The 26,613-nt window shown below is 38.8% G+C and overlaps 1 protein-coding gene across 1 annotated transcript; it reads left to right on the top strand.

Moving 5' to 3' along the window:
- The first annotated feature begins 4,428 nt into the window (after positions 1 to 4,428).
- YTHDF3 (YTH N6-methyladenosine RNA binding protein F3) lies at positions 4,429 to 25,566 on the top strand. The gene is made up of 5 exons (XM_065751908.1): positions 4,429 to 4,775; positions 6,542 to 6,566; positions 11,327 to 11,412; positions 12,643 to 14,235; positions 24,596 to 25,566. The coding sequence occupies exons 1-5, from the start codon at positions 4,752 to 4,754 to the stop codon at positions 24,617 to 24,619; spliced, it is 1,752 nt and encodes a 583-aa protein (XP_065607980.1). The 5' UTR covers positions 4,429 to 4,751; the 3' UTR covers positions 24,620 to 25,566.
- The last annotated feature ends 1,047 nt before the right edge of the window (positions 25,567 to 26,613 follow it).

The raw sequence follows: 26,613 nt of genomic DNA, 5'->3' as shown, positions 1-26,613 counted from the left end.
CTATCTATCATTGCAGGTTATCTTAAAATATTTGGAAAAACAATAAGATATCTGAGCTCTGTCTATACAGTAGTACCATGGTGGAATATAAAATAACTTGGTGGGGATGGGATATGGGCATTCTAAGAGGGCTGCTGCATGAATGCCTGTTTTTGTTAGCCAGCTGGTCTGAAAGGAGATGGTTGTGGGTTTTCTTAGATGTTACATAGGTTGCCACTGAAGTGGTAGAGGAATGGTTTTCAAAGGAAAGTGATGTGGGTAACAAAAACCCTAAGAACTGCCACTATATAGACCATGGCTATTGGTTATCTTTTCTAGCACAGTATTTGGTTGTTATCCTTCCCTTTGGGCTATAGTCAGGCTGCTGGCACAGCCACATTTCAAACATGCAGTTATGATGAGCAGCATTATGCACCAGAAGAGTCATTGCTCTGTGTGATCAGGAGAAAAGAGCAAGAGAAAGCATTCATTTCAGATCAAAAGCAAGCAGATTTAGATTTAAAAGACCGTATTCTGATGGACAGAGAGAATCTCAGGGAATTTAAAAAGCAAAGGTAGTAGGTATATATATTTTTAAATAATTAAAAAAGAAGACTGCATTTCTTAAGAACTAATAAGAGAAGATCTGCCAGCTATTGTCACTGACCCAGCCTATGATATGTGATTTACATGATCACTTAAGCCAAACAGCCAAACATCATACGTTGTTATCAAATATATCAGTGCTTTACATTAGTACATACCTGGAAAAAAGCTTGTCAGTGTGGAAAGATCATGTCTTACCACACACTTCCAGAGTTATTTCTTTCCAGAGCCTGTCAAAACTGACATACTGGATAACAAAGAGAATAAAATCAAAGCTAGGTGGTAGAATTGTTTCAACACTGGAATAAAAAACTGCACTGGAATTCAAAACAGCATACATATTTAGCTGCATAACAGCCACAATGTTACCCACTGCTACTGCAATCTGTTTCATTATCCATCAATTACAGTTTTATAAGTACTACAAGTATTCACAGACCTTTCATACAACCTTTTCCTTTGAACTCTTTCATAAGAGCAAGCCTGTATTTCCTCATTCCCAAGAAAAGGAAATGCACTGTCAACTGTAATATATTGTTCAACATTACTACTTTTATGGCCAGAGTGTTTTGCAGAACGCCTGCTCCGTATGTTGAAATTCCCCATCTCATAGATGATAACGTACCACCCAAACTATTCAAACCCTGTAAAAAAATTCTTGTTGGAATCTGGGACCTGCCCTGGCCTTCAGCATAGGATTGTATTTCCCAAACGATGCAAAGTATGTAGTTGTTCAATTACCACTGAACTAAGTGATACACAATAAATATACTCCCATTTTTAATTGCTCAGAACTATCAAATCTCACACATGCAGAGGAATTGTTTCGTTATTTGCAGATGAGCATTGCTTTCTACTCATTTGTAGCAGTCCTATGGGCTTTTTACAGTGTGACAATCCTTCATGACAGCTGAAGTTGAACAGCCCAGCCTCTGGACCAGAGAGCAGAGACCAGAGGTGCAACACCAAGGAGCATCTGGAGGCAGGCTGATAACTTTCTTTCATGAACCATCCAGAGACCCTCTCAATCACATTGAATTATAGTAATGGTGGTTGGTAGGAATTGCTGGAGCCCGCCTACTTCAACCTATTCCTTCATGTTTCACCAACACCAGATCATATTTCACAGATTTTAATACAATTTTAGGCAGGAGAAACAGAAAACCATGGGTAGAATGCATTTTCTACTTATGTAACAAACAGTTTCGCAATCTTTTTGAGCTATTTGACTATACAGAAAAACACAGGCATCATGTTATTTACAGTTGGTCTGTTTGCTATTATTAGTTTGTCAGACTCTCAGGGTCACTTTCTATCTGTAGCCAAGACTTTATACTGCACCTGTTTTACAATGCAGCGAGAGCCTCTGAGATGTATGAGAAAATAATGGGTATTTGAACTTAGCCTTTACGTGCTAAGAAAAGAATGCTTAGTACATTTTCCAAGAAGTTAAGAACTTATGTCTTAAATGTTTTCAAAGAAGGCATTGCTATATTGTTTTTTCCTTATTTTTAAAATATGTATGTTCTTTTTCTGTTTTTGTCTGGTAAAACTGAAAAGAAAAACCTTTCTCAAAAGGGTAAACTCATTCATCCTTTTACCCTTTCTGCTTGATATTAAGTTGGCACAATCAGAAACTTGAAAGCAGAACAGAACAATCCAAAAAGTTTTGTTGAATGGAACAGGGAAGACTTTGATAATAACGTTGCAATTCCATGGTTAAACAAAGGGCACCGTCCTTTTCCTGAGTTCCATGGCAGTTAGGAAGGGTCGTAAGCCCTTTTCCCAGCCATAAGAACATATCCATTCAGTATGTGCCTCAAATAACCATGAGGAATTGGAGTCCTGAAGTGAACGTTACTGTTGGTTGGCACTCTATGTCAGATGAAGTTCAGTCAGGGAATTGCCAGTACAGTGGCATACACAGACATAGCTCTGTCTGCAACAACTCTGCAAATCATTACTCATGCAATCGTACTTGTGCAAATCTCCTACACAGTAACCTGATGGCAAAGAAAGGGTTGTGGAATCAAACTATTAGCATTCAGACACAAGCAATTTTCCCACAGATAATTATTAGAAAATGGAGAATTAGAGATTAAAAAAAAGGGCCTAAAAGCATTTTGAAAAATGAACCATATATACCTCCAAAGTCTCCAGAGACACATAATGCAGGAACTTGAACTATAGTATTACAGAACTAATTGCCACAGAGCATTCCAGCAAGTCCTCAGAGTGGTGCATTATTCCCCATCAAAAAGGCTCGTTTGAGCCTGAGACTTTGTAAGGCTTGCAATGCAGACTGGAATCCTGCTGAACTTGTACTCTCTTCAAGTATAGTTTTCACTTTACCACATTCCTAACAGTATAGACAAGGAGAAACAATGTAGAAACACTCCCCAGTACAGATATTAATATCTTGTTAAAAAATGAAAATGTTTGCAGCATGTTGGATTTTTGTCATACAAATCACAGTGACCATAGCAAATTGAATTCTAAATCACTGCTGGCTTTATTTATTCCACGACTACTCTGCAAATTCAGCTGATGGTATTGAGTCACTAGGGGCCAGTACTTTCTCAAAGGCAACATATTAGTTGTCTGAGGGGATCGGTGTTTAAAACTCTGAATATTCAACATCTGTCAGCTTCAAAAAATTAATGGCACAAGGCCCAAAACAACGAGATCTTTGAAAATTATAAATTCAAGTTCTTCTTTCCCTGATACCTGTTTTCAAATTCTTGGCTATTTACTTGCAAAATTTTGTCTATAGGGAGGGCTATCATTTTTTTAAACAGGCATTTTAATGTCATTTTATGATTTTAACGACAGAAGGTTAAGAAAAGTACACTTTGTGAGTCTCAGTATGAAATTCTCAGGTCTGTTATTATTGCCACCTAAGTGCCCATGCTCTATGCTTACTTCTCCTGCAGTGAATCTTTATTTTCTGTATGTACACTATTCATGCTACAGCAACCAAAGGCGTAGCAAACCAACGGGTTAACACGATCTTAAAGACTGAATGCAAGGGTCCCACCTGCTTAGTAGCTGTGGTGCTACTGAGGCAGGGGCACAGGCTCATGTGCTTTGACAGCGTTTTAAGGTGTCATAGGACACTATCAACTTCATAGCTGCAGTTTACATCCACTGTATTTTGTGACGTTCCAAAAAAAGGTGGATTTTCTCATTTTTTCCTCATGATTAGAAATATTCAATGACCGTCTTCACACTGACCCTCATTCTTTTATAGTCCAGCTGGGGCCATCCCTTGCTATCTTTTCTTTCAGAACCTATTACTTGCATCTTTCATCACCCTCGTTGCTTCCCTCCGAAGGCCAGTTTTGCCTAACGTCCAGTTCACGCGCAGGGTAGGAAAGGGGACTCGGACTGAAAGTCTGGAACGATGCAAAATTCCCACTGCAACGATCACTATGTTTATACCACACAGCTCGACATTCGAGGGAACACCACAACCCCAAGCAGAACACCGATCCCCACCTCGGAAGGAAGGAAACGGGTAAGGGGGTAGGGAGGGGAGGGGTAGGGAGGGGAGGGGGGTGGGGTGGGGGCGGCCAGGTAAGAGCGGCGCATGCGTAGTGGAGCGTGGGAGGCTCACATTGCTCGCCTCCCTCCCCGAGCATTCCTCAGCTGTCCGTGCGGAGCATGCGCAGTAGGCGGCTGGCGGAACGGCGCCGGGCCTTTCCGCCTGCGCCGCGTGGTGCGCATGCGCGTTCCCACCCCGCGCGGCGCACGCCCCACCCCCCACGCCATTTGAGTCGCTGGTAGCGGGCGCGCGCGGGCCCATTTTCACCTCCCACGTGACATGGAGGCGGGGACGGGAAGGGAAAGGTCAGCGGCGACGCCGGCGGAGGGGGAGCGGAAGGTCAGGGCGCCGCGGAGCGGAAGTGGGAGCCGGAGCCCGTCCGCCATTGTGGGGAAGCGGAGCCCGGAGCAGGGGGGGAAGCGGCGCTGCGTGCGGCCGGCCGGCTCCTTCCAGCGGCAGCTCGATCGGCGGCGGCGAGCTCAGGCGGCGGCGACAATCAGGCGGCGGTGGGGAGGAGGCGGAGGCGAGCGGCGCGGCGGGCGGGCGGGCGAGCGAGCGGCCCCGGCGTGCGGAATTACTCGAGGCCCAGGCGGAGCGAGGGGATCGCGGCTCCCCGTGAAGAATGTCAGCCACCAGCGTCGATCAGGTACCGGCCGCCCGCTCACCGCTCTCCCCGCGGCCGGCACATGGAGGGCGGCGGCCCGGCGGCCTGCCGCTCCGTCCGTCCCTCCCTGCCGCCACGGGGAGCGGCGGGCGATCGGCGCCCGGGATGGCGGCCCCGAGCCGGGCCCGACGGGCCCTATTTATAACCACCGGGCCGCGCCAGCTCCGCTCCGCCTCCCCGCTGCGGGGCCCAGCCCGGCCTGGCGGCACTGCGTCTACCCGCGAGCCCTCCCCAGGCCCCGTGGGCGCTCGTTTCCTCTCGCCGCTCGCGGACCGCTTCTCTCGCCTCTCCCTGGCGCACCCCCGTTTTTGTTTCTTTCTCCTGACTTCTTATTTTTGCTTTTCTTTCCTCACCCACGTTTTCTTCTTTTGGGCCTCCTTCCCCGCGATCTCCGCTTCTTCCAGCCGTTCTCGGATTCCTCGCGGGGCTTCGAGGTTTTCTCAGCCTTTGCCAGGCTTCTGCTGCTCTCCCTCTCTCGGCGGGCACTTTTCTGACTTGCTCCTCGCTTCCTCCTTGCGCCTCTGCTTCTCTTCCAAAGTTTTCTCCTCGCAGCCTCCTTCCCCCTTTTATTTTCTCCATGCCTTCAGTGTTTTGTGCCTTTTGTCTCTGTGCATGCTCTCCGGTTTCCTTTTGTGCACTTATTTCTAGCTCAGTGATCTCTTAGCTGTCGTTGCTCTCTCGTCTTTCACGGGGGCTGCTGCTTCTCAACTTTTTTTTTCAGTTTCATGTCTCTTGTTGCTCTCTACGTGACTGGATGAGTTGCATCCCGAAAGATGAGATGTTGGGTGTTTTTTTTACCGTTATTCTCTGGTTTCGGGAGAGGGGGGTGACTGACCAGTGTGTTTTTAGATGGAGATGTGTTAAACAGAGATCTAACTCTGAGGCAGATGTGTATGCAAGCAAGATGGAGGTGGTTCTCTCTAACCTAGCCTAAAGTTTCAAACCAGTGAATACTGAACCTCTCAGGAATAAAAATTGCTAGAGAATTTAGGAGCTGGGGAATCTGCCTCTGCTTAGTTGTACATGCACGATGAGATGAATTAGATTCCAGTGAGTTAGTAGTGGTTTATTTCCTTCTAAGCGGTTTTATTTCGTTATAGAGGAATTAAGGTTACTGTAACTTGTAGTTCTACAGTGGTTCTTAGTGCATGGCAGATTAACAGCGTTTTGTAATGACTAATCCTAAAAAAAAAAGTTCTCCTTAAGGTATTATTTCCTGGTGTGAAAGCGTAGATGTGGTATCATTTTCTGTTACTGACTGAACAAGAAATGTATAGCTTGTAGTGCAGCTTGCAATATTGTATATTCTTTTGTACATTTAAAAGGCAAGGCATTATAGGCTTTTCCCTGATAAGTACCCATCAGTCAATTTAAACGATGACATATGATAATGAAACTAGCACAGGCAGTAATCTTGAGCAAACTTTCTTTGTTCTTTTGGTTTATGCTGTGTTTATTACTTATGTTTTTCAAGGAGAGGCAATCAAAATTCATTTGTTTGGATTTCCAACGCCACTTAAGCTTTGCATGTTTTAGAAGACTGTAGAAAGAATATCTTAATGATTTTCAGTGAAATTCTTTCAATTTTAAAACTCTTCAGTTGGATTTGTGCATCAGCATGTTTTTACAGCAGTTTGAATTGTTTAAATTGAAAAGAACTGGTAAATGTAAGTTGTCTCGATGAAAACATCAGAGGATGCTAACTGAAATTTTCTGTTTTGCTTTTTTCCCCACTTTCCTATGCACAGAGACCTAAAGGACAGGGAAATAAAGGTAAGTCAATTCACTGTAATTTTGTGTGAATGTCTGAGCTTGTTTGTGGAGCTTAATGTGTTCTGAGACAATTATAGGAAGGGAATGCAGCTGTAGGATGTCTTATTTCAGATGTAGATGACAGGAAATTGTGTACCAAATATTACTTCCCAGCATTTTTGCTATGCTGCAATAGTATGTAAATTTAAATTCTTTTATTTTTCAGGTATTTTACTGTCAGAAGTGCTAAGATAACATAGCTTATTGTTTTTTAGCTGATGTTGTTTGATATGTTTGTACAATCTCTTTAATGTTACACCTTGTACCTTTCTGTACAGTGAATGGAATCAGTGTACTAGAATCAACAGGAGGAGTCTTTTTGAACAGCTTTCTTAGCTTGAGAAACATGAGCCATGTGACTACTTAGTTACTCATATCTGTGAGCAGAACGCATCACCCTTCTTGTTTTCAGAAAACGTCTTGGTTCTGTCTGTAAAGCATATTTTTGTAGTCTTGCTAAGCCTTTTTTTGTTTTTACTTTTTTCATTTTTTAATGTCTTTGTATTAGGGTTTATTCCCTCCCACAGAAATGAACAACTCCTTTTCTCATACTTTAAAATACTTGGCCAGTCTGTCCTATGTGGCATATCAGGTGATGTCTTGCAGTTTATTTCTGGTCTTGAGTTTATCTTTGATGTTAAAAAAACAAACAAAAAAAATGACCCTATAATTTATTTGTATTTTCTATTTCAGTAGTCAGACACTTGTGCCAATTAATTTCTTATCTGCTCAGTAAGCTGGGCAGTAAGATAGTATGCAAACAGCCACCTGTGTGCTGCATTCGATATGGTTGCTTCTGCATGCAGATTAGAAATGTTTTTGTGGAACTTGTGTACCTGCTATTTATTATCTGAGCTAATCTAATTGTTATCCACACTTTACTTATTCTCTTGTTCTGTGTGCAGATTATTTGCCATTTCTGTGTGTACTGCTCATGTTGTCATGTGCTTCCTGAATCATGTTGACCTAGCCTGTTTCCTTCTAATTTCAACATGCATTCAGTGAAAAGTGAACCTGTCTGCCTCCCTAAACCCTTTCTTTTTGGTCATTTTTTCCTGAGTACTTGTTCTCTCACACTCTAATACTTAACTGAACTTCTTACTATATTTCTTTGAAACAGTTGATCCTGCCCTTCATATTTCTCTTAAATGAGAAATCAGATTCATTTTAGCAAGTAGTTTTTGGCTTTCTGTTCTTCTTAATTATGATGTCTACGTTTTTAGAGAGTTGGATCTATCAGAGAATCATAGAAATTTCTGAACTATGTGTCCAATATATGAATTGAGAGTAAAGTATAGAGCATCTCATTTGAGATACTGTTTGACTGTTTGTTTAATAATGAAAATGCACAAGTCAGCATATTTTTGTGTGCTGTAACTTGTAAGTGCTGCAGAATATATGAATCATGATACAGCTTTAGCTTGTCTAAATAAGGAGGTTTTTTGCATTTCTGAACCTGGATTGCATCGTGTTGAATGAAGTATAGGTCTGCTGGTGAGAATATAATATTGATAAAAACTGGAGTGAAACAAGCCAGTAATCAGCTCAATTCTAGTGAAATAAAAAACATAGTGAATAATTTATGAAACTAATTTAATTTGGTGTTAGATTAAAAGGCTTGCAGACTGAAGATGGTAGCACAGGATTAGCTCAAGTAGTTGCTGTTAGATCAGAGGCTTGTTCAAGAGGATGTATTAAGCCAGTGTCAGCAATCCTTACTGTCCAAATGTTAGCAGACAGTAATCTTTTTCAGGTGTCATGATATGGTCCCAGCTTAAAGGGACTTTGAGGGGATATGTGTTACTGACTCAACAGACTAATCTGAAGTTCCACGCATAAAAATGATGTTGAGAAGGATGAGATTGGGCATGTGAATATTTTTCATATTGAAATAAAAATACTAAGCCTTCAAATGATACTAAGTTACTTGTATTGTCTAGTAAAATGTTCTTGATGCTGTGTTCTAGTTAATTAAATTTAATTATTTGATGCCATGTGCTTTTTCCTTTGACCAGAACATGTGGGATTGTACATCTAGGATACAGAATAGTGTATCAATCTGTTGGACATTTAACTCCAGTATTTCAGAGACTTGAACCAGTAAATGATCTTATCTTGAAAGTTTTCTTATTATGTTTGTCAAGTACTTTACTGTTGGCATAAAGCATCAGAACTAATGTCAATCAAATGATGTCTTACAGTGTTGCTAATGGAGACCTGGCATTCCTCCAAGCTCCATTGCTTTTCTTTGTGCCATGGTATCTCACCTATGAAAGGAGAGTGCTAACTTGTGCTTACCTGTGTGTATATTCTTGTTTTTTTAGGAGGTTTAAATATAAGATTAGGTTTAAAACAAGAATAAAACACTGCAGGTTACTTTTAGTACTTATTACATACCACATTAATTTGGACGTAGTGATGTCTTCTAAGGAGATTGGCTATCATTTTTTCAATTTGGTAGTGGTTATTTGAAGGATAGCAGTAGTTAAAAGAAAATAAGCTTAAAATTGTTGATACTTCCTGGTATCTAATTATACAGCAACTAGTTGTTGCAATGCTGTTTCACTGAAAGGTGTATGCATTTAGTAGTAGAGATGGTATCATAGAACTACTGTGTTGCTGACTCAAGATCTTAATATACAGTAGACAAGAAAGAAAATAAATTTATGAGAATATTGTTAGTTATGTTTGACCAAAGTAATTCTCTTAAGAGGCTTTTAGATACCTCTGAAACAATAATCATGGCTTGTTTTATGAAGATCAACTGTCAGTGTGAAGAGATTAATTTTTATAGGGTTCTAATCTTGGCGTGTAGCTTGTATTTTGCTTTATTTGTGGTTGCATGCTTTTAAGAAACTTGTATCCCTCCACTTATTTTTGTTATAACAAAATTGTATTTGGAAATGCTGCTGTTTGTACTCTTTGGTTAAGACTAAGCAATGAATATGGCATGGTGTGGAGAAGAGACCTTGAGGATCATCCCCTTGCATGACTGGGCCAATTGTAAAAAGGAATACCGAGTTCCAGATCATTAATGTGTTCCCGTTTTGTTTAAGTTCAGGATGATTAATGACCACAGTTGAAATTCCTTATTTGTGGAAAAGTAAACAAACAAAAGCTAGTATTGTCTTAAATTGTTTTTTTAACTTTGGAATATTTTTATTTTGTGTTTTAATACACCTTGTGCTCACCATCGTTAGTTGTACTTGTCTGTAGCTAGTATGCAAACATTCTATGCCAGTATGTAGCAACTGTTATGTCAAGTTGTCTAAAACCTCAGGTTGAAATTTAAAACGCAAGTTGCTTCTCGCCTTCTCAGGTAGTTGCTTTGGAACAAATCTTCTATTGTTCTTTATTATGCTTTTTCATCTCTTGTTACTGCTGTCTGAAATTAATACATTTTTCTAGTTCTCCTTATGGTTATATGTATTCCTTCGTTATATTTCCAGTTAGTTTAATTCCCCGAAGACAGCTTGTTAGTGAAATCAAGTGTGGAAGAAGTTGTGAAGCGTCTGATTTGCTGTGTTAACTTTAGCGGGGGGAGAAACACAAGGAACAAAACGTGCTCTTAAAACACTGACTACATATAACAAAACTGAAGGTTTAGTTACATAGCTGTATATACTTTTCAGAAGCTTTTGCTAAGAGATTGAAACAGGTGTCGACTTTTATCTCAGTTTTCCCAGCTGTCAGAAGATCTGCTGCTTTCCTGTAACTTCTGGTGTCACTGATTCTTAGAGCACTTCTATTGATTGCTCTCAAGCTTGCTTTCACCAAACCTATAATGGCAGCAAAAAAAAAAAAAAAGCATTCAGAAGAGCAGTCAGTTGTTTTTGAGAAGACTCCTTTGTCTTTCAGTTGTTTAATTTCATATAAACTGCCTGCTTATTTCAGTCATTGTTCTGCTTTGCACTTTGGAAACAGTGGAATTTAGTAGAAAATTCTGCAATTTGACTTTGAGCAATAGCCTGGGGAAGGAGGGAATTGAGAGATAGTTCAAGTAATTTGGGCAACTGGAAAGTGCTAATTGGTATTAATGCCTTAGATGAAACTGGAAGTAATAAATAGAAAGCTACGAAGAGCAGATAGGAAAAGATTCTAGTGTATAGGGGCATGTGTACTGGGAAAGTATTGTAAAAACTTGCTCTTGGGGTCTTTAGCTTTTACTTCTGTCTTGCATTGTTTCCTCTAAACTTGAGAGGTGTTGCTAATTGAGTGCAGTCTAATTGTGTAGTAATTAGAAAACAAAACAGCTGGAATAGCCCTTCCCTGTTGTATTGGTGGGTTACTGACTTCAATGCTATCAGGAGAAAGGTACATATTACAGATGTCATTGAAACTTCTGAATATGTGAGATCTCACTGGTCTGCACATTTACACTTAGTCTGGTACTTCTGGAAGCGCTGGATTTACTACTCATGCAAATAAGGTGACTGTAGTTTTTCTGTCTGCGTAGTTTAGAAAATTCCTCCTCCAGGAAGTGAACTGCACTGTCAAGAATAGTCTCCTCTGGTTGCAGTATTTCCAGACCTCTTCTGAGATCTGACTGGGGGGCTTAAGTGATCAATTTTCTTTGATTTGAACAATGTAAAGCTTAACAATAACTTATTCTGTCTTAATAAAGCATAAGTATTGTAATGAACAGGTGAATAAGTGTTACCTAGATTGAAAGTGCGTCATATGTCTTCCAAAAAGTAAACCTAATACAAATATACTTTTAGTTTCAGTACAAAACGGTTCGATTCATCAAAAGGATGCAGTAAATGATGATGATTTTGAGCCATATCTAAGTAGTCAGACAAATCAGGTAAGTGAACGTTGCTTACTGTCTTCAAGTTAACTTTGGAATTCAATGGAGTTCGAGACTTAGTTCATTTCCGGTTGATGCTTCTTAGCATTGCTTGCCTGAATAGCTGTTGAAATAGGGTTTTCTATCTTATATGCTTTTTACATATAAAACATGAAACAGGTAAAGTTGTCTTAAATTCTGGGGAAGATTCTGTTAATAAGCATATTTTGATGTCTCTTGATCTTGTGTTCCAACTTCAAAAATAACCAGTTACAAAAATCTTCAAAAAATGAAAGAAAAACCCAAACAGCAAGATAAAAACCCACACCTTAAATTTACAATGAATTATATTTTGGATGAAGTTCAAAACAGCAGTTTCATTGGCTCTGAGAAAATATTAAGTACATGGACATGATTTCCTTTGAAGTTATTAGGAATATCTCACAGTTGGTTGCATAACAGATTGAAGCTTAATATTACTAGAGCATGGAATAATGCTTCTGCCAGAATGTTAATGGCTTATTTTCATAGCTGTGAATTGTCTCTGTCATCAGAAGTTAACATACATTAAATTTCTAAGTTGTAGCGGTCTTGAGAGGGAAAGAGGACAAATTATTAAAAGACTTTTGAAAACTCTTCTTACTTTCCCATTTCCGCAAATAACACAATATTAAGAGGCATTATCTGGAGAGTGGTAATGTGCTGCTGTATTTTTTTCTCCAAAAAAACATCAGAAGGTATGTGATGGGTAGTCCTTCAGCTGTCTTGGAACTTCATAACCTGAAGACATAACTGTTGATTTCTTAGTAGTTTTGGGAGTAGAATTTGAATTCTGTGAGCAGACTTTGTTCTGCTAGATCACAGATTGTTCTTCATGGAAATATTGGTGTGAGTGCTGTTCCTCATGAAACAAAGATGTTCTTGCATTCATTCTGCTATTGTGTTCTGGTAGTTGTGTCCTATTAGATAAATCTGACAAAAAAGCAACAAGAGTACAAAAGAATTAAATCCTAACTGCAGTAATGTTTCTCTGTTAATGAAACTGTGGTTGTTATGACATTTTTAAATGGTTTATTTAAACATGGCCACTTTCAACAGGTATTTTTACTCCTCTTTGTTACTGTGGAGGGAATGGGGCAAGTTACAAGTTTGTTCGTATCAGCATTAGCAATGTTTCGGATGGTATTAAAAATACTTTGTCTGGAATGTATAGCCTATGTTGCTGATTTTTGTTTTATTCTCTTACAGAGTAACAGCTATCCACCAATGTCAGACCCATATATGCCTAGTTATTATGCTCCATCCATTGGATTTCCATACTCTTTAGGCGAAGCAGCATGGTCAACTGCAGGTGACCCTCCAATGCCATACTTGACAACTTATGGACAGATGAGTAATGGTGAACACCATTACATACCTGATGGTGTATTTAGTCAACCTGGGGCATTAGGAAACACCCCTCCATTTCTTGGGCAGCACGGATTTAATTTTTTTCCTGGGAATGCAGACTTCTCTACATGGGGGACAAGTGGATCTCAGGGACAATCAACACAAAGCTCTGCTTACAGCAGCAGCTATGGCTATCCACCTAGTTCTCTTGGGAGAGCCATAGCAGATGGACAGGCTGGATTTGGCAGTGATACTCTGAGCAAGGTGCCTGGGATTAGCAGCATTGAGCAAGGCATGACTGGACTGAAAATTGGTGGAGATATGACAGCTGCTGTAACAAAAACTGTAGGTTCGGCTCTGAGCAGTACAGGTATGACAAGTATTGCAGCCAACAGTGTGCCCCCAGTTAGCAGTTCAGCACCTAAACCAACCTCGTGGGCTGCCATTGCAAGGAAGCCTGCTAAACCTCAGCCGAAACTCAAGCCTAAAGGTAATGTGGGCATTGGGGGCCCTGCTGTACCACCACCACCTATAAAACACAACATGAATATTGGAACTTGGGATGACAAAGGGTCAGTGGTAAAAGCACCTCCAGCCCAACCAGTACTGCCTCCTCAGACTATAATCCAGCAGCCTCAGCCATTAATTCAACCACCAACACTGGTGCAAAGCCAACTGCCTCAACAGCAGCCTCAGCCACAGCAACCACAACAGCAACAAGGACCTCAGCAGCAGGCCCAGCCTCACCAGTTGCAGCAGCAGCAGTTGCAAAACCGCTGGGTAGCGCCTCGTAATAGGGGTGTGGGCTTCAGCCAGAACAATGGAGCTGGTAATGAAAACTTTGGTTTAGGTGTTGTATCCGTCAGCTCCTCACCTTCTGGTGTGGAAGTGCACCCAGTCCTGGAGAAACTAAAGGCCATAAACAACTACAATCCCAAAGACTTCGATTGGAACCTGAAGAATGGACGTGTGTTTATAATCAAAAGTTATTCAGAGGACGATATTCATCGCTCCATTAAGTACTCTATCTGGTGTAGTACTGAGCATGGTAATAAGCGCTTGGATGCTGCTTACCGTTCTTTGAATGGAAAAGGCCCGCTCTATTTACTCTTCAGTGTGAATGGCAGCGGACACTTTTGTGGAGTGGCTGAGATGAAGTCTGTTGTGGACTACAATGCGTATGCTGGCGTCTGGTCTCAGGATAAGTGGAAGGGCAAGTTTGATGTCAAATGGATCTTTGTCAAAGACGTTCCCAATAACCAACTGCGGCACATTCGCTTGGAAAACAATGACAACAAACCAGTTACCAATTCGAGGGACACTCAAGAAGTACCCCTAGAAAAAGCCAAGCAAGTGCTTAAAATAATTGCTACTTTCAAGCATACCACCTCAATCTTTGATGACTTTGCACATTATGAAAAGCGTCAAGAGGAGGAGGAAGCCATGCGTAGGGTAAGAAACCAGTATTGCAGTAGCTCTCCTGATTCTTGGTGACCTTGTTATGCTATGCAACTGAAATTTCTTGGTGTGAGTGATGAATCAGAACATGGTGCTTTTTTTTTTTTTGCTAAGGTATATATACTTGATATAACTAGTTCTTAATTAAAAGATTAACTTTCTTGTACTTGTGTTAGTAAAACTATTTTCATGTTTAGCTGCAATGCTAACATAGGTTCATAGGTTCATTAGATTGGAAAGGACCTACAAGATCATCTAGTCCAACCATCCTCCTATCACCATCCCTACCCAACTACTAAATCAAATCCCTTAGCACCTCATCTAAACGCTTCTTGAACAGCGCTAGGGATGGTGCCTCAACCACCTCCCTAGGCAGGCCGTTCCAGTGCCTGACCACTCTTTCAGAGAAAAAATGTTTCCTCAGGTCTAATCTAAATCTTCCCCGGCGCAACTTGAGTTGACTTCTGAGGGTTTTACTTTTTGAAGTGAATAAAAACTGACTCAAATACATTACCTGTAACCAAGTCTCCCAGTTTAGACATTTTTTACGGTTCCTGCATTTTTAAAGAAAGATACATGAAACTATAGATGAAGTTAGCATTATTTACCACGTGAATTAAAATTCTGTTTTAAAAAAACTTTTAATAAGGTTATTGTAAAGAGTAGATTTTCTGCTTGAATCAATTTGTCTTTTATAGGTTTCTGAAACAGGAGTGATATAATGATGACTTATGCAGTGTCAGAATTATTTTTTTGGACAGTTCTGGTTGTGTATTTAAATGTAGTTTGTTTCTGTGAATAAAAGTGTACCTGTGAGAAATCTGTAGAGAAAACTGTAGTTTTGGAGGACAGCATTTCAGAAAATCAGAAAAGTCTAGAAGACTTTCACTTTAAACTGTTTTATAGTACTTGCTTGTCATGTGAACTCTTCCACCACTAAAAACTTCACCATTAGCCTCAGTATTTACTCTTGCTATATTTTTTTCCAGGCTTGCTACTGTAACAGTAAATACATAATTTATCTCATGGTTAGAACTATTTTGGCAATCTGGAATTACTGTACCTAGTTAGTTGATACTCAGAAGTGTGAATTTGAAATCAATAGGATTTGGTAGTAGTGCTCTCTGTTCATCCATCACACCACTTACCGCATAAAAATATTCCTAAGTCTATGGTTTATGCTAATTGGAGGCTTATTAGGTATTAAGTCCTGATGAATTTGTTCTTGTTTGAAGCTGCCACTGTTCTGGCTGCTTAAGAATTTCACCTGCTCCGTCTGTTAGGTTAGGTCCAACCTCTGCTGCCATACTGCCAGCATCCACCTCTGATGCCATGGGCCAACATAATAAAGTAGGAGGCATTACTTTCAGAGGACTCCTCATATATGTATTTTTTAAGAAACTATGTCCTAAATCAGTATTGCTGCTTCTGTGCCATCTTGATGACAGATTGGACCATGGTCTCATTTAGTATTCTATGTAAGGAGTAAACATTGATGTTTCAGGTTAAGACTAAGTCATTCTATGTAGCCTTCATGTGTCAGAAGAGCCTTAATTTCTGGTGGTTCAGACAGACCTTGTTGGCTTCAAAAGTATAGCATATACTTTTGTGAAAACTTACCAAAGGAGTCATAATTCAGACATGCCTTAGCAACTGTTTTATTTGTGGTTTGTACCCCTGTACAATAGGTAAAATCCATGATATGTAATGGGGGGAGGGAGTGTGGATTTAGTGATGTTTCTGTATATGTTAAATTTAAAAATCAGTGTACTAAACTCAGCATTTATTGGGTCTGTATCTACATGTCTGTGTTTACATGTGTTTTGTGTAATAGAGGAATATTGCTCTTTAATATTCTCAGTGAAGTATACACTATCCATGTGACTCATAGTGAACTTCACATTTCTCTTCACATTCCTCTGCAACAGTGTACAGTTTGTTTTTGAGGCAAATTACAAATAAATAATAATAAAAAAAAGAGTTCAGAGCTGCATATCTTGGATCTTAGAGGGAGATTCTTCACAGAGAGAGTGGTGAGGTGCTGGAACAGCCTGCCCACAGAGGTTATGGATGCTCAGTCCCTGGAGGTGTTCAAGAGCAGGTAGGATGGGGTCCTGGGCCACTTGATCTAGTACCAGATCTGGAGGTTGGTGGCCCTGCCTGTAGGAGAGGCTTCAAACTTGATGATCCTTGGGGTGCCTTCCAATCCAAGCCATTCTGTGATCCTGTATCTAGGAGCGAGATTTTCTGTTTGAAGATGTATTTAAGATGTGCCTGAAGCAAATTCATAGAATTCATAGCTTGGCTTGGCTTGGCAGGGACCTTAGATATCATTGTTTCAACTCCCTGCAATGGACAGGGTTGTTAACCCACCATATCAGCTGCCCAGGGCCCTATCATAGAAAGGAAGTCCAAACTAAATGATGTCAGGTACTCAGATAATCTTGGTCATTCCCCTAAAAAGAAGTGTTGATTTAAAACCTCTAGGTTTCTTCTTGTTCCGTTATGATACAGTATAGAGACAATTTATCGTTAAACTGTAAACACTCATTTGTTAACTCCTTCATGATTCAAGCATAGTTTAGAAATGGAGTAATTAGTATTTTAAGCTCTACTTTATGGTTAGTTGAGTAATCCTTTATTACTTAGAGTCATCTAAGTTTTAATGGAGCTGTGTACAGATTAGTACACATTACTGCCAGTAGAAGTGTGTATTGCATGTAAATTAAGTTAATGCCCATTTTCTGTGGCAGCTGTGGTTGTTTCCAGTGTTTGTCTTAATAAGTGTTCTTTTTGTTGTTTGAAAAAAAACCACACTGCATCATATAGCAGTAGTCACTTGCATGTTCCTTCAAGTCTGGTTACTCATTTGTTGTTGCAAAGGTGGTAACAAACTTTCTTGCAGCCAGTGATCTAAACAGAGCAACAACATATGATTTGTTAATATAGCTTAGAACTATTCATCACAGCTAACTTATTTGAAAGTAATTGGTTGTAAGAAATTATTTTTAACTCCATGGAATCAATAATTAATTTCCACTGTGACCTATCATTGTTTTGTTCAAGTTATGGCAGTGTACTTGTAGAAGTGCAATGAATGAGTTTCCTAACTTTGCCATTTGAAGCAAGTTGCTTGCAAATACCCGTGAGTAGCCTCTTCACATTGTAAATACGCTGTGTCCGCCACTGTTAGGTGTGACCCTGTTGTGGGTCAGATATGTAGAAGTAGGACTGGAAACTAAACCTGTGCAGCACTCTCATTTTTCTTATTTGCTGTGGTTTGAGTATGTAATTACAGTAGGAGAATAAGTTCCAAAAAATCTGTTTTAGTTATATTCCTGGCCGTCAGTAAATATATAGATCAAAATGAAGCCTGGCTTTGATTCAAAACAACAACAAAAACAAAACAAATCAAAACCCAGAACCAACCAAGTGAACAAAACCCTACCAACCAAGAAAGCAAGTGAAAAACCTATCCCCAAACTAACAAACAGTTGTTGGAATATTCCAACTTTTTCACCCACCCACAGGGGGTGACGTTAAACTGTAGTTACCTGTTGTTTCAGGACCTCTTTTGGTGTTGCTTAGTACTGAATTCTACTTATTGTGGCATGTGGTGGACAAAACGTCATGGTTCTACATAACTGTAGAATGCTGACATAATAAAAGTAGCATGAAATTCTTACTGTAATAGTCCTGAAAAATAACTATTATCTGTAGGAGAGCTATCTAATTTCATTTGGAATGTTTTTTCTTTACAGGAAACTTTTAAATGGCAGGTAAATATTTGCCATGTTAATTTTCTTCTGTTGCATTACATACCTTGTTACAGGAATGCTGATACAGCCACAGTTTTCTGACTCACAGTAATTTTGTATTTTTTCCTTCGTTGTGATACTGATGTGGCTTCTGTTTCTCTGATAAGCTGTTTTATCAGATGATAGCATTAAACAATATATATTTCCACTCTAGGACATTGCTATCTTTATGTTTGATTAGATATTTTTAAGAAATATCTTTGGGGAATGAGGGAAGTGAGAAAACATCCATAAAGTGTGAACTGTTATCTCTCCTCTTGCTCCAGCCCATTCAACTATTTCAAACTCTGATATAAACGCATAATCCTTGCACAAGTCAAATAAAAGAGGTAGTTGACTAACATCTTTAATGTAGGTAATTGATAGTTGTACTGTCTTCTTGTACTGCTTTTCCATGTAGTATAGATTCAAAATAAAGGAGATTTTCTAGTATCTTGTGAGAAATGCATTTACTTCATACTTCTCAGATTTTGAGGGTTATTATTTCAGCATTTTCTTGAACTTCGCATCTACAGTTTTTTTCTTTAGAAATAGGAGTGGTATTGCAGATGTCATGTGGTCAGAAAGTGGATTGTTTTATAGCTGATGTTGATAAGATGGAGGTACCCCTGGTCCTGGGAGAGGAGCATTATTTGGAGCAAGATGAATTTAGACGTTGATCCAGGATTTTTTCATCCTGTGATGACATGTGTATTTCCTATATCTTAATATGCTCTAGGATGTCATTTAGGACCCCCTGAAAATGATCTGCAAGTTTTCTTACAGTTGTATGCATTTCATTCCATGTATTTTCTGTGAGTTTGGCTGAGACAACTTGTCCATGTTTGGAGTCAGTGTTTAAAGTTTATTACAGGATAAAGATGATATGGAGGGGTTTGGATATTAAAAGATGGTATCTGATATATAATGACTATGTAATTATTGAAGTAGTGATGTAGTGTGCCTTTCTGTTGTAAGGAAAAAGGTGTTCCACCAGGGGAAGTCCAGTACTGAAGTGTTTAATGAAAGAGCTGGAATGCAGTTAGTTCACAGGTAGTCTTCGGATAGGAAGATACTTAAATGGATCTTGTTCCCTTTTCTTTTTGATTTGAAATTCCTGCCTGCGGAACGAGTACTTCAGAGTCCATTCTGCTGAGCAAAGTAACCAGTTTCTCTTGTAAGATACAGACCCCTATTGGAAAAGCTAGGAATATCTACTAAGTGGTTTGCCTGAATGCTCTGAGACAAATCATTTTCGTAATCTGTTCATCATATATGAAGGTATCAAAATGTTCATAAGTATGAAGGTAGCTCCTTAAAACAAAACACTGAGCTTGAATTGAGTGTGATCTGCAAATAGCTCCAGTGTTTCTGAATATGGTGTTTAAGTTTTTGGGCTTTTTCTAAGACACAGGAGCAGTTCTAAGATTCTTGCAAAGTAGAAGCAGATTGATGAGTAGCCTTTTGTGTTCTCAGATGAATCTGTAGAGAACAAATTGACTAGAACACTAATGCTTTTCCTGCAGTTCGCAGGAAGCATGAAGAAATATGTCTGCATGAGGTAGTCATGACCTGCATGACTTAACTCTAATTCAGCCTTATTTGATTAATTCATGCCAAAGGTGGACTAGTTAGGAGAACGTCAGGCATAGAGTGTTAGTGGTGCTTTGCTGGAGAAACCAACAAACCAACAGTTCAAAACCATATGAAGCTTAAACATTTAGCAGATTCTATTGAACTAAATTGTTGAGATTTAGTATGAAAAGATCGGTTTTAACTTTCATCTGAAAACATGTATTATGTTTTTTTTATCAGATGAACTGTTTGAGCAGAGTTCTGTGTAAGTGCCTGGTAGTGTTCTTAATAGAAGAGATAATTATGATTACTATTGTGCTTCTCTACTCAGGGTCATATTAGTTGTGAGAGTGTAAGCTAACTTGTATGTTAATTCCATTTTCACACGGAATATAATGAGAAAGTGAGATAAACTATGTTCTCGATTCTTAATGGTGGTTTTTAAATTGAAATAGTAACTTGCGTTGCAGGTTGTACTTTCTATTACATGTATGCAAAGAGCATTAGTGGTGAGGCTTAAAGAAAGTTCTCCAAAGTATTTACTAGACCCTGCAGTAGATGTCATTTCTAAGGCTATTCCAGATTTCTTAGCAGAGTTGTTAAATAAGGTGTTTTTGTTGCCCGTGTACTTCTGAGTAGAGGTAACAAAGATGCCAGTTGCTTTTCTGCTGCATTTGCTTACAGTGACCATCAGTGGATGCAGTTATGTCAGTTATCAGTTCTGAGACCTCAAAAGTCAGTACTACTGTTTTTTTATTTTTTAATGAACTTGCTCCAATGGCTGTATTGTAGCTAATTAAAATCTGATATTTTGATGCGTACTGCACTGTAGGGAAGCCCTTGCTACTTCTAGTTAGAATTGGCCAATCCATCACTGAAAATATCCATCTGGGAAAATAAGACTCGAAGCTTTTCTGGCTTATATAGTTTGGTGTTTGTAGAGCCTTTCCTTGTGGTATGTCATTAGTGTCTTCAAATTAGTTAAGTTTTTTTCCCCATCTCTGCCTTATAAATGTCCATCCCTTGTTATTTAGTGTGCTGTGGAAGTTCAGATGTGAGTTCATTTTTGTCTTACATATAACAAGAGGATTTGATTTAGTAGTTGGGTAGGGATAGTGATAGGAGGATGGTTGGACTAGATGATCTTGTAGGTCCTTTCCAACCTTATGAACCTATGAACCTATAAGATACAGAGTGTTCTGTCTGTTCCACTAAGAATGCTCTGCTCAAATTTATTACGGTGACCATGGTAAATTATTTACAGTTTTGAAGTTGCTGAATCTTTCTGGGGTTAGAATAAGTAAAATGTCATCAAAATTAATATGGAAAATAGGAGTTCTAGGTTTTGCAGCTTTTCAGACTTGCCTGGCATTTATATGCCTGAAAGCCTTATTTGCTGTCTGGAGCTCAGATGATCTATAACAGCAGGGCCTTGGATGAGTATTAATTCATATGGCTTACTGGAAAAGGAAGTGCTCTGAAGTTGTAAAATTTCATTTTATGTCCTTGATTTTTGATTTGTGAGTTTTACTTTTCATGTTGAAATGAGGAATAGAAGAAACTAAATGTTTGGGAGGAGATGGTATCTGAGTGCTCAAGTTTCTAGGTTCATGTAAGGCTTCTAGAGGTCCTTCCCATCCTATCTTTCCCTTACAAACTCCCGGAGTCACTAGAAGTACTACTTAGAAAGGAGTGTTTAAATATTTTTATCTGCTTGTGAGATGAGCTGTCTTTTAGATTTACCCTCCCTTTGCAATTTGAAATGTTGATAAGGACCTGTAGTTCACACAAGTTAAGTTTCACTGATGTATGGCCAATGAGATTCTTGCTATAGATGGGTTTAACTATTTCTGGCATTTTGTTCTTAGCGATCTATTCTCTGTTGTATTCTTGAGCATTAAGGTTGATGTTTATGCTGTCCCAGCTATAATGATACACTGGGGTGCAGTGGATGGCAGATTATGGCTGAAGCCATTAATAAGTAAGATTTCATGAGCTTTGCTGTGGCTTGTCACCACCTCAGCAGCTGTCTGTTCTGCCTCTGCCAGGTGTTCCTTCCCACACAGTGGGGTTGGCAGAGGTGTGTGCATGCTCTTCTCTTCACGGAATGCAGTCTGACATGTTCACTGATGTTGCAGGTGAACATAAAGATTAAATTGAAGTCTGCATTTAAGCAACTAAAATATTCTGCACGTTCCCTTTTGAAGCTGCTGTAAAAATGCTGTCTCTTGTCAGGGGGCAAGGTGGACAGTTTTGAGCATGAACATTTTAAAGATTGCAGCATGATAGGCAAGCTCAGCACAGTTTTTCTTGCAAGTATAACTGATTGTGCTGGAGTTGAGCACGTGGGGAAACTACCTGCAATCCCAAACAGCTTTAAAACTGAGCACCTTGAAATGCTCATACCTCCAGCTATCATAAAATAAGCAAAAGCCCTTCTCTCACTCTAAGCTTCAGTTTGTAGAACTTTAGGGGGGGAAAATGCATCTGAGGGCTGTTGCTGCTCTGTTAGGTCTCCACTTAAACTTTGCTACTAAAAGTCAGTATTTTCCATTTTCCTTATTTTCAGCAAAAAATTCCAGAAAGTAGTGATACATATCTCAGCAGTTTCTTTCAAATCAGATCAGAACATATTTTTGTTGCTTTAAATGTTGAATTTTTTTTGGCAGAGGGCTTTTGTTAAATCTGAGGATAAATTGCATTGTGATTGCTTTTTAATGGAAAAGATCCCATGCTAGTGCACTGAACTCAGAATTGATTCAGCGATTCAGAACACATTGCTGTACTGCAATGTGTTTATTATTATATGTAATAATAACATATATATTACTATATATCTTTCTTTAGTCTAGGCTGAGGTATATTCCTAATGGCCAAACCTTTTAAGGTTCGTCTTGATTTGGTTTGTCAGTTTCTGAAGAAAGTTGTTTGCATGCATGAAGCCTTCTCACTGCATGGTCTCTTACTGCTAACCAGCTGTTGCATTCCCATATAGCTCTAATTCAAGTGCTTGATTGCTTTCCACTCCTCAAACTGCACCCAAAGCTGGGTAACCTCAGATCAGGATGTGAAGGAGGCTGTGCTATCCTTTGACAGGGAACGTGGATTGACCTGAGATGCTTCTTACTCTAGGATGTTAAGATTTGGAAAAGATTTTACTTGTTGGAATATGAGGAAGAGAGGCAGCAGTTTGGGATGCAGGGATAAGCTGTGTAGTCAGCTTGACTATATGTTTACGTGCAAATGAAGGGAAACTGATGATGCTACTTCTGTATAGGTAATATTTTAAATTGTGAAAATATTTATACATCATTGTTTAACATGGCAGTTTTGTAGGCTGCTACAACACAGCAGTATTGGCTTTCAGCATTTGGCAGTTCAGTCTGCTAATAGTACAGCAATAATCTAAGATGTACATGAGCAGGCTATTTTTGCATGCTTTACGTGCATAGTCAGGCATGAGACCCAGTGGTCACATGTTTTTAGCCTGGAGATAAACTCTTAACATACCAATATATATTAATTTAGTGACTGATAGCATCGGTCTCATTTTAAAATCACTATGCAAATACTGGTCATGCATCTGTGAACTAGGAAAAAGAATACTGCAGAATAATGCTAATGCTCTTCATTAAATATACTGAAGTTCTGTTGTAGGGGTTGAACAAGCTAAATTGTATAGCTGCTGAGACAGTGGGATTACTGTTGTGACCAAGAACTCTGCAAGCCTTACATTTCTGGTATTTATCTTGAAGCAGAAGTCTGTCTTAAGGAAGACTTGATGAGCTGTTTTCTAATAACTATCACAATGTTATGTGTTCTCTCATTGTAATATCTTTTTGGAAGAATTTATTTGGGATTATATGTTAATTTTCACTTTCTCTAGATAGTTTCTGGCATAACAAAGTGTCAGCATGATATCAGATGGTGGCTTTGAATTGTTCAAATGCCTCCTGGTTTATTTTGGTTTTCCTTGCTATGTTTGTGTTCCAATTATAACATCCAATATAATGCAATAATAATAAAAACACTGGAAATTAGTTCTGTTTTCTTTTAAACGAGGCAGGGAGCTATCTCTTCCAGGAAGTATTATCAAACATTTACATAACTTGGTCAGTGATACGTATTAAAAAGAAAACAAATTCTAATGGAAGACAGTTTCTTAGTTTCCTAGAGTCAAACTGTAGCATCTTCCTGCAGTCTGATTAGCAAGATACATAATGAAGGCAAGAAAGAATAATTGCTGCTTGTTCCTTTCCTAGAGATCGTAATACTAAACTGTATATTTATGTTAAAGAAAATCGATAAATCATTGAAAATGTTACTCCTCTGTTAGTCTTGTAATGCAGTGGGTGATTTTATTAGTCTCTGGTAGAGATATGGTGAAATGAGTAGTGTATTCTTCAGCTCCACAAATATGGTTACATTATCTTTTCTTACACATATGAATTGCATTACCTTCTTCTATACTAAGTGCAGCATCTTACACTGCTGTGGTGGTGTTGAGGTGGATATCAGCCTGATTGCAGCCAAGGCTTGTGTTCAAGTGGTTTCTGCCATTGTTTTTTGGTGTCTTGTTTTTGTTTATCTTTTTCCCAGCCATTCCTACCTCACTCTTAGGTAATTTATAGGCAAAAATACTGTATAGTTAGCCTTATTTTTTAATCTTGCCATCACAGCACCGTGTTTGCATGGAGGAAGAAGTACTGGTGCAACTTGTTCCTTTACCTTTTGATCTTAAGCACATTGAATCATATATTAGTCTTTGATTAAGATACCTGGGAGTGAGATCTTTATTTTTCCAGTTATCTAGCATCTACTGTAGAAAGAATATGTAGAAAGAATTAGTGATGTAAGCCCTTGAAAGCTAGTTGCTTGATTTTAGGGAATTTATAATGCTACTACTTTAATGAGAGGAAGGCAAATAATGTTTACCTTTGTGTATTAACGTGATTTTCCTTTTTGTTTTTCTTTTCTTTCAGGAGAGGAATAGAAACAAACAATAACTGTATGGAGATATCCTGCTAGAATTACAACACTAATGATGTAGACTCTGGAAATGCCTAATATGTCTAAGAAGACGTTATTAAAGCTTTTTTCTGCTTAAGGTGACATCTTTGAACACTTTAACACGAAATTGACTCTTCTTGTAATGGTTCTCATCAGTGCATCTGCCCTTATACTCTCTCACCAAACACACTTGAGAACTGTACCTTCGTCAAGCACTTTCTGTCCTGAAGCTTTTACCAGTATCTGCTGTCTTTTGTATTTATGCATCCTAGCTAAGGCACAGGAGACTGAACGAATGCAAGGATTCATTAACTCTTTGAATTTGTTAAATACTAACATTTAACCATTAGAAGTGGTTCAATGATGTGAGATTCACATTGCTTCAACTTAATTTTTTTCTTTGTAGTTTTTTTAATTGTCAGATTTTAGCTATTCAACAGATAAAAAGCAAATCATGCCATATTTAGTCCTGGAGTAAAACTCAAGTCTAAATGTTCATGTGAAAATTATTGTAGTAATCTTTTAAAATGGCAAAGCAACTTTAAGCTGCAGTTTAGCCAAATGAAACGTAACATAAAATTATATTAGAATGACATTTCCCTTGTTTCAGACTGTTTGGTGTAAGAGAATATTAATATGCAGCTTGGTGGGCGCCACCAGTTAATGCACATTTCTTTATTTTTTTTTCTGTAACATGTATACTGAAAAAAGTGCATTTGTCTGAGGAACTGTTTGTTTGCTACCACTCAATGAATCTCAGTTTTGAGTAAATGTACCTCAGTCTAAATCAGACTTTTTATGACCTTTATAACTACATTTAAAATAATCTTTAATTCCTATTTCTGGGTGTTTGCAAGCCTGACAGATTGCTATCATGAAAGTGAAAATTTACTCCTCTAGGTGATTCACTAGCTAAATAAACATAATTCTTGTTTAGCAAGCATATACTGTTCTCAAAGTTTTTTGTTTCATTTTCCCAACATTGAGGTGTTTACCCCTGTCTACTGTTAAAAATATTGGGGAAAAAAAAAACTCTTTGATACATGGAGAAAACGTAGCCATTTAATCAAGATTTTTGTTAGAACATGAAGAATTCTAGAATGCATATTAAACTGGTTACTGCTCTACTAGCTTTTAACTCCTCAAATTGTATCTTTTGTTTCAGTTTATATAGCCACATACATTCTATCCTCTGAAAGGGAATAATAGCAAAAATGTTAAGCAGGTGTATTGACTGTATGAAATACTGAACAGCCTGTACCAAACTCCAGGGATAGCTTTCTCCTTTTAGAAAGACAGTGTAGAAGTCAGATATGTTATAGCTTAAAATAGCAATACAGCGTATTATTTGAACGTTTCACTTCTTAATGTCCAGCACAGATGTTTATATTGTTTTGAGCCCTTCATGTGCAGATTCTGGCAGTCAAAAATTCTGAAGCTTAAGTGGTATATGTTTTGAATGCAGACTGTTTTGCTGGATTTTAGTTTCTCTCTTTGCAAGCCCCTAGTTCTCTTCTGACTTTGCATAGGCAAAACATTCAGTACATGCTATTTCTCACTCAATGTTTTAAATATTTGAGAATGAGGAGTAGCAGATGTAAGTCTTAATTTTTACTGCTTGTTTTCTGGAAACTCAGAAGAGAAGATGCTCTCTTATTTTGGAAAGAAGCTATCTCTCTTAATTGCGGATTGGGTGAGGAAGGGAAAAGCTAAGCTCTTACTGTATGAGGAGACTAGGAGAGAGAAGGGTTTTCAGGCCCCAAACCTTATGAAATTGGCTTGAGCCCCAAAATCCCTGCTTCCTTGTCTTTGTTTTTTGCTAACAAATTTTGTAGGTATTTGTTTCCCTCTGTTGGCTGACCTATGGATTACTGCCTGTTGTCGCAACTGTAACTGACCATTTGAAATGGCAAAGATCAATATTCAAAGAATGTAGTCTTTCTGATAATCCTTCAAGGGATCAGCATGCTTCTTCTTCTTGTTGCAAAAA

This window comes from Cyrtonyx montezumae, unplaced genomic scaffold (assembly GCF_038088225.1).
Source record: "Cyrtonyx montezumae isolate F1298 unplaced genomic scaffold, pur_monq_1.0 scaffold_8, whole genome shotgun sequence".
Taxonomy (NCBI): Eukaryota; Metazoa; Chordata; class Aves; order Galliformes; family Odontophoridae; genus Cyrtonyx; species Cyrtonyx montezumae.
The sequence above is the reverse complement of the archived record's forward strand: the minus strand, read 5'-3'. Positions and strand labels throughout refer to the sequence as shown.